At 35.0% G+C, this 14,942-nt stretch overlaps 1 protein-coding gene across 1 annotated transcript; it reads right to left on the reverse strand.

Annotated features, from left to right (window-relative positions):
* Positions 1–4,168: 4,168 nt before the first annotated feature.
* Positions 4,169–7,923, reverse strand: LOC149547193 (nuclear poly(A) polymerase 4-like). Its single transcript, XM_089794710.1, has 10 exons — positions 7,800–7,923; positions 7,607–7,684; positions 7,283–7,390; positions 6,848–6,910; positions 6,496–6,657; positions 6,131–6,244; positions 5,938–6,000; positions 5,432–5,761; positions 5,191–5,355; positions 4,169–5,100 (listed from the first exon to the last, which is right to left on the reverse strand). Exons 1-10 carry the CDS (start codon positions 7,893–7,895, stop codon positions 4,429–4,431), a joined length of 1,851 nt encoding a protein of 616 aa, XP_089650836.1. The 5' UTR covers positions 7,896–7,923; the 3' UTR covers positions 4,169–4,428.
* Positions 7,924–14,942: the final 7,019 nt, after the last annotated feature.

A 14,942-nucleotide genomic window follows, 5' to 3' on the forward strand; every position in this document is an offset into this window, starting at 1 on the left:
AGAGATGACAAATCTCTCTATGACAGATGTCGTCCTGCCTGCCAGCGGTCGAGAACTAAACATCCAGGGCAACTCTCTTGGGGCATCATCCCAATCCTCTGTCTCTCTCCAGGGTCGCCATATAACAGACACCAGGTCATCGATATGTGCCCGCCAATGCTCAGTCTTACCCAGGTGGGCCTGGGTAATATGCCCTCAATATCTGCAAATGTAGGGCTCCATGGGCTCCCGAGAATCCTCAAAAATCAGTCTACATACAGGGAGATGCTCCCAGGCCCAGATCTGTAACACATAAACACCTGCTGCCATGGTCTTCTTCTCGTGGAAGACGACCTCATGCATCTCATGAAAAAGATGGGCCAACATACACTGACCCCACCCAAAGATCTCAGGTGCCTCAACCATCCTACGGAGCATGACACCCCATCCACACTCCAACCCATGCTGTCCCCTGTCAGGAGATAGGAAGCAGCTCAAAAAAATACCCAACACAGATGCTAACCTGTGTGTAGGTCCATAAGTATGCATCAGCTCATCCCAGCTGATGGCCCTGCCCCTCGGTAGCTCTCTCTCAAAAACAATGGATAGTGCCTCTGTCCCTAATTGAGGCACTATATCATATACAACCCGGGCATCGTGAAAGGGAATCCTCAAGATCCTCCATATGTCCTCTGGTGTGATGGTCATCTCACCCATCGGCAAATGAAATGTGTTCGTCTCTGAATGGAAACGCTCTACCAATGTAGTCAGTAAACCGTGATTCACCATCACGGCTAGAATCCGGCATAGTGAAGACAAACCCAATTGGGCAATGTGTACCTGATCTACGTCATCCAAACTCCGCAATAACTCTCCATAAGGCGGATAATGAGATCTAAATGATACGTCTCCGAATACCTCCTGCCGCACAACAAAAAAATGATAAACAAGCGATCAGTATCAAGTCGAATCGAAGCATCAAAACAAAATACAATGCGATTTCTAAATGCGAAAATCACAAAACTGGCACAAAATTTCGCGTGAGATCGCTGAAATCTCGCGCGAATACATATGGTTTTGCGCGAAATAGTTCTTTCCTCGTGCGAAGAAACTCTCCTTCGTGCGAAAATAGATCTCCTCGCGCGAAGATAGATCATCTCGCGCGAGAAAAGAGGTTCTCGTGTGAAACAAGATTTGCCACGCGCGAAGAATCTACATCTTCACGCGAAGCCAAAATTGCCTCGCGCGAAGATATTCTGACCGCGCGCGAAGAAACAACACATCCTGTTTCTTCGTGCGAAGAAAGAATATCTTTGCGCAAGAAGAGATTGGTCTCGCACGAAGAAAGAATTGAACATCCTAAAACATGCTAAAAATGTGCATAAATGATCTCGAAATATGTGTAATCGAAAGTACGAAGATGGGAGATCAATGACTCACCGGTGGTCCGTAGTCTGCTGGTCGGCTGTGTCATCTGGAGTGCTCAAAACGATGATATCTCAAGTTCACTGCCATGTCTATATCAGAGCTCAAAATCACTAAAAGACAAAAGCACAAATGAATTGAAAATGACCCTTCAAGCCATTATATAGGTGTTGACCAAATTTTTCAAAGTGCTCGGATTTGCGCAAAAATCGCACCCTTGGCTAATTGGACCATTCTGGATCCATTTTCGGGATCAAATTCGAGATCTGACACACCCAAAAGCCTTAAAAATGCGTTTTAAAATTTTAGGGACTAATGTGATCGAACGCTTGTGTAGTCAAATCTTTCTGATACTTTATAATTCTTGGAATCTTTTCAACTTTACATTCTCCATATTTTCAAAATTCATTTTGAAAATAGTCAACTTAAGTCAACTTTACATGATATACTGCTTCAAATCATATTTCTGGTGTGTCATCTTTCGATTTTGCTCCCGAGGGGGCATGATGATTACATCATTAAATACTTATTGCTCAGGGCATTTAGTTCCCATCTTATGTCCTAGTCACTTGGAGCATCTCGTCACTTGGGGCATCTCATCACTTGGGGCTTTTTGTTCCCTTCTATCTGACATTTCTGCCATCTATCTTATCTTTTCATCAATTGATCAACCTTATAACAACTCTTCTCAGAGTTCGATGGACAGGTATTGGGACAGTCTAAACCTCGACTCCTGAGGATCAAACCTCGTTCTGGGGATGATTCTATGACTCTAATGAGACCTTGTTATCTTTTATCAATTTCAGGTATCTAGGTGTTCTATCTGGATCCTTGAAGGTTAAGCTTCGTTCTGGAGATAACTTTCTAAATGCTATTAATTTCGGGTATCTAGGTGTTCTATCTGGATCCTTGAAGGTTAAGCTTCGTTCTGGAGATAACTTTCTAAATGCTATTAATTTCGAGTATCTAGGTGTTCTATCTGGATCCTTGAAGGTTAAGCTTCGTCCTGGAGATAACTTTCTAAATGCTATTAATTTCGGGTATCTAGGTGTTCTATCTGGATCATTGAAGGTTAAGCTTCGTTCTAGAGATAATCTTCTAAATACTATCAATTTCAGGTATCTAGGTGTTCTATCTGGATCCTTAAAGGTTAAACTTCGTTATGAAGAAACTTTTTAAATGCTTATCAATTTTAGGTATCTAGACATTCTGTCTAGATCCTTAAAGATTACGCTTCGTTCTGAAGGTAGTCTTTTAAATGCTATCGATCTTAGGTATCTAAGTGCTCTGCTTGAATTCCTTAGGATTAAGCTCTGCTCTAGAGAAGGTCCTTAAAAAGCTTATCAATTGGTCTCCGTGTCATCACCTTCGGAACCAATATCATGTTCACATCATGCTTTCTGATTATCTTTGAATTGAACGTGTTGCTCGCACATTCATTCAAAGAGGGGCAAAATGTAATACCCCAAAATTGGCTCATTGCCATTATACCAATTCTAGTCTATTTTTGATAATTCCAAAGTCCTATTCTAATAGGCAATTCTCATTCTACTATTCGCTACTTGACTTAATTGTCAGATGCAGAAAAACCTTAATCTGCATTCATCATATTTCTTATTTAATTCCTATAGTACGTACTCATATTAGTTGCATTAAACCTACTTGATTAATATTTAATTTAATTATTAAGTATTTATACTTTAATTAAATTAAATTATATCCTAAGGCTAATATACTATGGAATTAAATTTATTTAATTTAATAAATACGCCTATCTTAATTAATTAAATGTAATTATTTAATTAAATGGGAAAGGTATTTCTAATTAATTAAAAAAAATTATTTAATTAAATAGAGTACTTACTTCTAAATAATTAAACAAAGTTATTTAATTAAATGGGAAAACATTCCTAATTAATTAAATAAAGTTATTTAATTAAACAAAAGTGTCTCTAATTAATTAAAGATTATTTAATTAAATAGAAAAAGTAATTATGAGAGCATATTTCATTTTATTAAATTAAATATCTCAACAAAATCTCTCTTCAGTTCAAAAAAGGGGAATTTCTAGTTCACTATTGATCAAAAATGAGTTAACACAGTTAACTCCTCTTTCTACTCAAATTAAAATAGTTAACTCCTTATTTATCTCAAATTAAATCTGTTAACTCCTTTTAACTTGAGAATCTCCCTTTATGACTGAAACTCATCTTCAATCCTGACCGTTGATCTGAATCGATCTCAACCGTTGATGGATTCCAGGAAACTCTATTTAAGAGACCCTCATCTCTTCATTTGAGGGAGGATGAATTGATTTGCTATCGAATTGCTGTTGAAATTCATGCTCATATTTACTTACATTTCTTGCATACATTCTCATTTTTAATTTAATCTCATTTTAGTTTAATCATGCATATGCTTAATCTAGTTTGCTTCATTTGTTCTTAGATTACATTGCATCTTTCATTTTCTTAGAGTAATCTGTATACTCATTCTTAGCTTAATTCCCTTGTCAAATCCTTCGTTCTTAGAGGGTCTGGTTGCCTACACCTCGATTCTGAGGATATTAACAGGCAAAATTCCTTTAGATAGAAGGCAACAGGTCGCTTTGCAAGGCAAATTTCGGATGAACAATTCAATGTTCATTCCGCGATGAATCCGCAAATAAGGACCGTGTTGAAGTGTGTGTATTAACATAGACCACATTTTCACGCATACACCATTTACCATTTATCCATTTTTATCCTTTGCCGACTCTAGTTTTGTCCCCAGTCAACATCTTTGTCCAATTTAGAATGGGAATATTTTGACAGGTCGAATTTTAACCTCTAAAAAGAAGAAAAATCGTGGAGACATAACTTCTATATTTTTACACTGATATAGTTTCTGGAAAGGTGCCCAAAATTTTGTGCGTGCACAAAATTGGTTCACAAAATTTTCATCCATTGGTAATCACACCCACGTGCCAGTCTTCTGCTCATCCGTACACCACTTTAAAAGCATAAACTTCAATTTTCCCACAGATTAATGCAAATACTTCAGGGGATCATTTCTCAGTATTGGCAAGCTCGAGGAATGTATGGGGAAGATACGGTGAATCCCAATATTTGCTCGTTTTTCTAGTCCTTCCATGTCACCTGCATCTTCATGCTTTCTCTTATTTGATTGCGTACACATGACCATTCCACATTGTTTTGCAGATTTTTTATCAATTCTTACCCTGTGAAACTCAGGAGAAGTTGGTAATGTTTGCCTTGCAATTTCTTCAAACCCATCATCAGGGTTTCCACTACTGGACTCTGTAGATGTAGTGGCCACTGTCTGATTTAAATTTCTTGCAGAATAATATCCAGAATTTCCATTACTACTTACAGAAGTGTTCCCTCTCTGGTTTGTAGCTTTAACTGAGCTACTTGATACTGCCCCACAAGGAAATAAATAAGATGGAATTTGCCGGGGGCGAATGTGTGATATAAATATATCCATACCTGGTTTCCAGATAGGATGAGAGCCCATAGAAAGTTTAAAATCATATATAGGGCCGCGAATATCAAACCGCTGACCTTCATGTGCCGGTACTCCTCGTGAGCGTTGTAATCCCATGTAATAAGTAGAGTGTGGTTTTTGAGCGAATGGATTCTTGTAATCGTAAGGATAAGGATGAACTTCCAGTGTCCCACATGTAAACCTTTCAATCTGGAAAAGCAAACAATAATTACATGTATGGATAGATTATACATAATAAAATAGACAATACCATATGATAAAAGCTCAATACTATGCTACCTTTAAAGTAAGGTGCCTCAACCTAGACTTAACCCAGTCCCTCCAAATCCTCAGGTCATCTTGATTTGCAGCTACAATGTCTACTTGCAAATAGTTTTTGTATGACTTAAAGAAACTATAAGGCTTAAAGAGAAAACTCCAGTCTGCCTTATTCACCATAATATCCTGCCACAAACAAAATCACAAACTCAATTTCACCAGGAAAATAAGGCAACATAAAGGGCCTGCCACAAAACCATACCTCGCAAATCTTGTTTGCACTCTTGAACTGCTCTGTCATGACTAGAAGTGTGCTCTGGGTTACGTTGTAGCTAGAGTTCATGCATGGATATGATGGTGTGATTATGGGCATGAGATGGTTTCTATCCCAAGGGTTTCTCCTTGGATCCCACACAGTTAGTCCTAGAGTGCCCTCCTCTATAGAACAAAGCATCACAGGATTTGGCCAGTGCCACTGAGTATAAACACGAAAGAATCTTTCAACCAGCATACTGGGAATTGCGTTCGGATATAGCTGACAAATCTGAGCAACTAATAATGCCCAATTTACACCACCTAAGAATCCCACCACCTGCCAAAATCAATATTGTTATCACTATGGAATGTACATGCAAGCACTTTGTTATGTTATAACAGAATTTATTCTAGTGTGGATACTGAATACATGTCGAGTTATGTGAGTACTTAAATTATCATACACTTTACGGATTGTTGTCCTAAAAATAACAATTATGTATCATAACTCACATTTGAGTATAGACCTCGCCTTTGAGCCCAGAGTTTCATACATCGAAGTGTTGTTCGAAAATGCTGTAAAGACACACATTAAATGAATATCCACGTTTAAAGAGATCAAATTAGCAAAATATCAGTGCAGCACACTACACTATGCCTCGCCTCAATTTGGTACACAATATCATTACAGTACATAATGTCTCACCTCAATATTTGGTACAAGATGCAAGATCTGTTCTGCAACTCTACATCCATTGAGACTCACTATACTTTGATCGTCAGTTCCTTGCAAGACTGAGTCCTTAGAAATATCCAAATCCTGCAGATAAATCAATATCTCATAATAAAGAACAATAAATAACTAATTATAAGATTACAAGAAATAGAATAACTACTAATCACAACTGAATGAGAGAAATCACAACTGAATGAGAGAAAATTATGCTCTTGATGTAGAATTCCATGTGCGTTAACTGTCTTCACTATATGCTACATGAAAATCAAAGTTTTCGAATCTTAGCCTAACAAGGACAAGATGAAAGACATTGAAAACAGAATTAAAGAACTTACTTCTGGTATAACCCAAAGTGATAAGCTAGCATAAAGCAAATCAATTGATACACCTTTGAACTTGAACTTCATAACAGGCACATATGCGTCAGGGACAGGTTGAAGTTCAGTAACCTCTGGCATAACTGCCAACATCTCGTGCAGACTGATAAAAAAGTCCTCCTGTAAAATAAACAGAATTAATTAATTGAAAATAGTCTTCTGAAGCATAGTCTAGCTACATGCCTTTTACAAAAAATAACAAATTTCACAGCATGGAGCTCCCCACTAGCTATTTCATAAAAATGAATGTGATATGTAAAACAGTAAATTTGTAAAACCATTGTCGTAGTGAATGGGTGAAAACGCCTACCTCCCTAGTCACATAGCATGGCCCTACACATAGAGTATCCAAATCTGCTCCCGGGCCATGAACCTGATAACATTAAATAAAGGAAAAAATATATGAACGGATAAATTTCTATTTCTCACATCTGTGTTATTCATTATAAGTAATGAATCAGCATTAACCAATCACTATCACACTTATGTAAGAACCACACTATGTCAGATGTGTAAATGTCATCTTTCAATGTGAGTTACAAAACAAATGGGGAAAGTGATAATATCATATTGATATGTCATTAATATGGGTAAATGCAAATTACCATGGTTTCCTCTGCTTAAAAGCATAAATTGCCCCAACAAAAACTAGAAGAGCACGATAGAATTTTATTCCAAAAATATGAATTGCCAGAAGATAATGGAAAACTAATTGCAAATCAGTCAGAAAACTGCAATAACTTACAGACAATCTGTATGATCCAAAAGTAAAAATCTTAGCATTGGCTTCCTCTACCATTTGATCATCATAACCTCTTTCTCTAGCGACTTGTTTGACCCATGATTTCGAAATCTGAAAAATTCAGGCAAGCAAAGGTGACTTCATTAAAACATGTTTTCACACACCCTAAAACTTTTCGACAATACTCAATATTTCCTGTACTTAAAGATAAATCATATGCAATCCTAATTAATTAGAGAAAAGTTGGAATTTCTGGCCTCCCTGTTTCCTGCAATTCAATACATGATATGAAGAGCAATTAGATCTACAAGAATAGGGAATTCTAACCTGGTCAATCTCAGCCAATACTTGAGCTCTCAAGGCAGCTTCCTCAGGGCTCTCGTAAAGCCCTTGACTACTCAAAAACTGCCACATTATAATTCAAAACCCTGAGGACTCTATTCCAAAGCATATTCGCAAATTCAAAAAACCCAATAAAGAAAAGTAGTTAGGCAATTTAAATTGTAACCACAGTTCATACATCTTCTAGTTGTCCATTCCTTAAACGATCTTTCTCTGTGGGACCCGCCATTGATAAAGGACTCGCAATGCCATGCTGCCGCTCCTCCCCAGTCATGATCGCAGAATCCGAAAATAAACCCAAATAAGCCCTAAAATTTATCGGTAACTGCAAAAGTCAGTTTAGTATTAAAGTATCTTTTTGCGCTCAATCTTCTACATTTAATTGACACGGTTTCTTAATTCAAATGTTACTCAAGGCGTATGACTGATATATATCTATATCCATAATCCGAGCTTCATATTAAGAAACAAAGATTTTTCCCGATGAAAAAAATCAAATTTAGAAACAAAAATAAAATTTGAAATATGATTTTCGTGAATAGCCAGTGGTGACGAAAAGATTCTAGATTACTAAAGCAGAGAAACTAGAATAACATTACGATTTTCGAAAAGCAACGGAGAAAGAAAATGAGAAATGGCAGATGAACTAGGAATTCTTGAAAATAAAAGTGCGGGAATGCACAGAGCCCAAAACGGTTTAGAAAAACAGGTAATTCATTCCCAAGAGAACAGACAAAACAACGATTAAAAAATTATTGCAGCCATTTACCACTTCGAATATTCAGCAGGAAGGCGCTATGATTCCTAAATTTTCTTTAATGATTTTTGAATTTTTGTTTTTTGTATTTATATCATTAATAAGCCTATTCACCAGTTTTTCGATTTTAAGGTTTTCTAAATTTAGTGTCGGCTTCTACGGTTATAAGCTATAAACATATTATTTTTAAAACTATTTTCCAATTCTGCAGTATAAATAATTTTCTGTCATGCATGATCAATTTTAAAAAAACTAGTGCAAGATAAGCCAATAAGAGTGAATGCTTTGTAGAATGATAACAATAGTTGATATATTTACATGAATTTAGTAAGTTGAGATTATATTATTTTAAAATTCAACTACATTAGTAAAAGGAGCTAATCTTACCTAATGATTTAAAAAAGAGTGATTGAAATTAACATAATTTTAAAAATTGTCAATGAAAAAATGAAAAAACTATCCTCAAAAATATGAATAGTCAATTAAGAAATAAAAATATTCTTACAAAAATTAAAATAATAAAAAATAATATAATTGTGAAAACATTAAAAAAAAGTTGTTTAATTTTTTAGAAAACAATATTCTTTTTCTAGGAGGATAGGGGTGAGTAATATAATAAACTTCACATTAATAACAATCAAAGATGTCATCACTTTGCAATCCTCTCTTGCAAAATAAGAAAATAATAATTCATATTTTGGTTTGTAGCACAAATGAAATGTTAGAAAGGAGGATTTTTCTTAAACCAATCATGGAAGGCTTTGAAGCCAAGTACATTATAAGAATGTATTCAATACATATGATTAATTAAATATATAATATGAAAACTAAAATAAATTTGTGAATTCAAATGTGATTATTCTTTATTATTATGTTTCTAAAATTCAAACAGCCACTTTGCGGATGATACTGCTATTTTTCTTGAGCTATCTGAGAACAACTTTAAGAATTTGCAAGTCAAGTTGGATCTTTTTTGTGTTATCTCTGGTGCCAAGATTTCTCAGGCTAAGTCTATTTGCTTGGGTTGGGAGGATAAGTCTCCGAATTGGTTCTCTCAATCTAATTTTCAGTGGGGAGGCCCAAAAAAAATTGTTAAGTATCTTGGAATTTCCTACTTTGTTGACCCTTCTCTCAAAGATATGTGGACCTGGGTTAAGGCTAAAATTGAGAATAAACTTAATAAATGGCATAATAGAGCTTTATCGCTTGCTGGTAGAATTCAGGTTTGTCAAAAGATCTTGTCCTTATATAGTATATATCATTCTTCTGCTTGGATGTTTAATAACTATCAGATTCTTGAGATTCAAAAAGCCATCAGACATTTTGTATGGTCTGATGGCAAAGGCAATAGAAAATTCCATGTTGTCAACTAGGATTGGTGTCATACTAGTAAGTCCCTAGGTAGGCTAGTGCTTAAGGACCTCAAGTTGCAAGGCATCGCTCTTTCTGCCAAATGGATCTTTCAGGCTTTGGAAGGTGATAGTCCTTGGAAAGTTCTTGTTAGACATAATATTGAGAGAGGTTACCCAAAGGAGGCTAAATCTTGGAAGAACCTCCCCCTTTGTGACCTTATTACTGGTAAATTTCTAGTCATCGTCCAAGGTTCTATGATTTTTAGGTCTATTTGGCATGCCTGGGACCATGTCTGAAAGTTTATCACTAATAAGGATGTTTATAATGATAATCAAATTCATGGTGAAAGGTCCATTTGGTGGAATTTGAGTGTGAATAATAAACCCCTTGCCCTCTACCAGGGATGTTCAGCCAAATCTTGGGCTAAAGCTGGAATTACTCAATTTGCTAATATTTTTGAGCATGATGTCCTTATTCCCTGGGAAGATCTCAAGATTAAGTTTAATATACCTCAATCCCGAAAGAAGACTTATAATCTTATCTTGCAAGCCACTAAAGATCTGCCTTCTATATGTCATGTGGATTCTTTTAGACATCTAAAATGTAAGTGGCCAGATGGTATTGTTTTGGACAAACTTAAAGCTAAAAACATCTATAAGGTTATTGACCATAATGAAGATATTATTTTTCATCTTAATAAAATCTAGTACTATTCTTTTGATTGTAAAGCTTGGTCTAAGCTGCTGAACTGTATTTGGAAAAGTCCTGTTGAGCCAAAAATTCAATGTTTTAAGTGGTTGGCTTTAATTGATAGACTTCCCATTAGAAGAGATAATCAACATTATGATATTTGTAGAATTTGCAAGTTACCTGATTCTAGTAGATATATTTTATTTGATTGCCTCTTTGCTAAAGAAATCTGGAATTTATTTGGTATTTACTATCCCATTAGTGTGAGCATTATTGATATCATTACTAGTCACATTAATGGGCTTAGTAAGGATTCTAATTATTTTTGGAATATGATGTCCTCTAACATTCTTTGGCAGATTTGGAAATGTAGGAACGAGGAAAAATACCAAGGTAAGCCAAGGGTTCTTACTGATTTTTTTCGAAAACTCATTTTTTTCAAAATATTTTTGTAGATTCAAACCACAATGATAATCGAGAAGGATAAACTTAGAAGATTTCTTAAAGATGGGTAGGCGACCTTCTTTGTTCATGAGCTTAAATATGGATACCAGTGGCAAAGGACTATGGACAATCTGCGGTTATTTGAGCACACTTTCTGGAAACTAAACCAAGCTATCAAAAGGAACCTCAATGCTAGAAAGGAGGAATTGTTTATGCTATCTCACATTCATGAAAGGAAAAATATTGTATGGATGGAAGGCCCACTCAGCTGGACCGCCTCAGTAGATCTTTACTATGATATTTTACACTAGCATAGTGCTATTGGATCTTAGGATTATCAGCTACTTTTCTACCTCTCAACTGTTGTTGTAATTTTGGTTGAGGCTACGCCTCAGATGGGTTTCCCGGATACTATGTAATACTCTTTGGTCTCTCTATATCTAACAGAAAAATTTCAAAAGATCTAAACAAATAAAATACTAAATATTTGGTGAATTCATTAGTTGTGAACAATAATATCAATACAAAATGGGAAAACTAAATTCACTCTTAGATTGCAGTTTTTTAACAAAATTGATCAACATTTTTTGAACAATAAATGAACCACATTAAAAGGTATCTATTGTCCAATCAAAAATTAATTTTAAGCCTTAAAATTTATCCTCCTCTATAATGAAAAACTAAATAGTTTCACCCACAAAGAATTCTATGTCATAAACTACATATTCTTATCCATTCAACATCAATTTTTTATTACCAAATTAAACATATTCTCCAACCCAATTATACTAGATTTTACAATAAAATTAATTATTCTCCTTCCCATATATATATATATATATATATGCTCCTCTACTAAATCTCCATCATTGTATTTCAAAAGTTTTTGTATAACAGAGAATTGTTGTCAAGTTTAAACAAATTTCTCAACGATTCAAAAATTAAGTTCTTAATAAACTCTGAAATATCCATTTATGCAATTGAGTTTCACATTTTCAAAATTGGAGCGGAACGAGTTCGATATAAGGGAGGAGCCTCCCTTAAAGAGGGAATATGTAACACATTGCCAAAGGATCCAATAGAATTAAGTTAAAGTTTTACTAAGTTTGCCAAAAAAAAAAAATTAATTATAAAGAAAGAATAACATACACATCAAACATAAAGTAGCAGAAGCAATAACATACAATCACATAGAAGCAAACATAACAGATTACAATCCTTAAGGATCCCAAGACATTGAATCACATTTAAATGAATTAATTCTAAGTCTAACAAATACCACATCCACATGAAAGAATAATTAAAAGTCCAAAGTCCATTTAAATAATATATATTTGTTCCAAATGCCACTTGGCAATAAAATTTGGAATGCTCAATCATCCACTGTACATGTCACAGGGTATGAAAGGCTAAAATAATATACATTTATAAAAATAGATTACATCATCCTTTTTGGATCCATGAAACAAAGTACAATACAATAAGTGAAACCATCCATCATAAAGATATAACTATCCATCATAAAGATATAACCATCCATCATGACACACAAGAATGGAATGAAAGGAAATGCAGACAAAGAACTCTAGCCATGGCACCAATGGACGGATCTCAATGGTAAGAGTAAAAAACACTACCACCCCACCGCGTGGTAACCCAGAAAGGCTCACTCCCATTGCATTAAGGAGATAGTCTCAAGTCCCAAACAACATATCAATCCAAATATCAAAAGTACTCTCTAATTCTAGGAAACCCTAAAAGTAATCTAACACAAAGGATCCAAAACAAATCGACATCTAGACCCAAAGGCACAAAAAGACATGTAGGAAACCTACTATGTAAGTAGGCAAGTGTCATTGCACGAATCAACGCTAGAGTTACCTTGGTAGTCCAACTTGACCCTAACCCCCTAGTGACTCTATGCAACACTAGTATCCTTTCATACTAACAAGGCATACTAACAATGCATAGTCGCAACCAAACGTTCTCTCTACTTTCATCCTAGTTTGTACTAGCACTTGAGACATGGGAAAGAACATACAAAGACTCTTATTAGGTTCATTTTACTCTCATTTAGTGTAGTGTTTTCACTTATTAAGCAACTTACAATGGGTTACCCTGACAGCCACTTAGGGCCCCGACCTCCATTGCAAGCCACTTCCCGACATTACATATAGATAACCTACCCTAAGCTCATAAAAGTATAAATCCAGAATCACAAATTTCACCTCAGCCCTATACAAGTGGCTAGAAAGCATCAAAAGATAATTCACAATAACCCATCAGTTCTCTACAAGCAACTGGAAAGTATCCCAAAAATATTGATCGAAGACTCAAAATGGTCAAGTCAAATATATCATAGCATTCATCTTGCTATCCCACAATGACAATGAAAGCAATAACCAACAATATAATCAAAATCATCATAGAGCATACCAATACATTACCATGGTTGAGTTTAAAAGATCAAGATCAAATCAACATAATACCACAATCACAAAACTCCCAAACCTTTGGTGGACGTCCTAAAACTAGTCAACACTCTAGTCAACCCAAACCTAAAACATAGACAACATATAGATAACAAAGTGTAGGTTTCATGATTTGGTTTGATTTTGAAAATATATTGTGGAGTTAAATGTAAGGTTTTTAGTTTTCATTTCAATGTATGTTTCAAGTAGATGAGATTCACAGTTTACCCTTACAAATTAACCCATTCTTATATTCGCATAAAATACAAAATTACCCCTATTTGATTTTAAGTCAATTTTCTAAAATACTCTAAGCATAATTATTTATTTAAAATTATTAAAATAATAGTTATTGATCTTCCAATAAAATAATTTCAGTTTTATTAAAAAGTCAATATCATTATTATTAAAATAAATCTAAAATCCATTGAAAATTCCATTTATTAATTAAGCTTAATTAAATTACATTTAATTAACCTAATATATAAAACAATATATACATTAATATTTTTACTAATTAATAATTTAATTAACAAAATTATTAATGATTATTTAAATAATGTTTAATATATATCAAGAAAAATGGTGAGAAAAAAATTACAAAAAAGAAAAAAAAGCAAAGGAATTTTATTCGAACGTAGTCTCAAAAAGTGACCTAAAGCATATTCATCCGAAAAACCAAGCATTTCCAAAGGCCTATGTTGAGCCTCTATCATCTTGTAGGCTAGGAAAAAACATCACTTTCAAAGGAAGAAGTTCTTTGAGACCTACGGCTGAAAATCTTCAAAAGCAACAAAAGCTCACAGTTAACACTTCGAATTCTTTTGCCATCCTTGATGGCTTGCTTGAACTAGAGGCACTTGGTACTCAGGAAATTTTCCCTAAGTTGGAAGGCAATGTGGAAACATACCAATCCAATAGCTTGGGGAGTTTGAGGATTTCATTAAGGAATACTCACGATAGTCATATTGATCTTCTCCCACATCAGCATTCAGGCAGAGCTTGACCTTTTATCCACTCCACTCTTAGCCTAGATAAGTAGATCTTTTTTTACAATTTAACCAAGTATGCAAAGTCTAACCTAAACCCTATTTACACCCAACAGACAGATTTCACCTTTAAACCCTCGATTACCGTCTTTGTCACAGACTAGGATCAGGTCAAGATCGATGCTTCTTCAGGTTCTTCCCTAGCCCCACCCTCTCTACAGTCTTATATTGCTCCACATCATAGATTATTGCCCCTCGTACTCCTTGTGGCCATGTATCTTCATCCCTAAGCCGCTGAGTCACTCAGCATCAGATAATAAAGATAAGGTCATCATTATTAGCGACCCTGATAGTGAAGACTGATGTCAGGAATGCCAAAAGCTTGGATTATTTGCCTTTGGGAATGGTCCAAGAGTAGAGTTGCACAACCTTATTGACTGGTTGGAGGACTTCTGTGGCTTTTAGGTAAGTATCTCTGACCATACTGATAGATTAATTTATATCCATTGTAGTGATGAGTCTATGAAAAAGGACTTCTTATATGCCCCTGACTATTTTTTCAAAGGTCATGCGATTAGATTTTTTGAATGGATTCCAAATTGCAAGGAAGATAACTT

The sequence above is a fragment of the Cupressus sempervirens genome, chromosome 7, assembly GCF_028749045.1.
Source record: "Cupressus sempervirens isolate cs-2001-9-10 chromosome 7, ASM2874904v1, whole genome shotgun sequence".
In the NCBI taxonomy this organism is placed as follows: Eukaryota; Viridiplantae; Streptophyta; class Pinopsida; order Cupressales; family Cupressaceae; genus Cupressus; species Cupressus sempervirens.

Excerpts from the sequence above, each read along its gene's own strand:
- LOC149547193 (XM_089794710.1), bottom strand. The coding sequence starts at position 7,895 with ATGACTGGGGAGGAGCGGCAGCATGGCATTGCGAGTCCTTTATCAATG. Across the intron at positions 6,245-6,495 it reads CACTTTGGGTTATACCAGAA|GATTTGGATATTTCTAAGGA; the intron begins GTAAGTTCTTTA and ends ATTTATCTGCAG. Across the intron at positions 5,356-5,431 it reads GTGCAAACAAGATTTGCGAG|GATATTATGGTGAATAAGGC; the intron begins GTATGGTTTTGT and ends TGTTTGTGGCAG.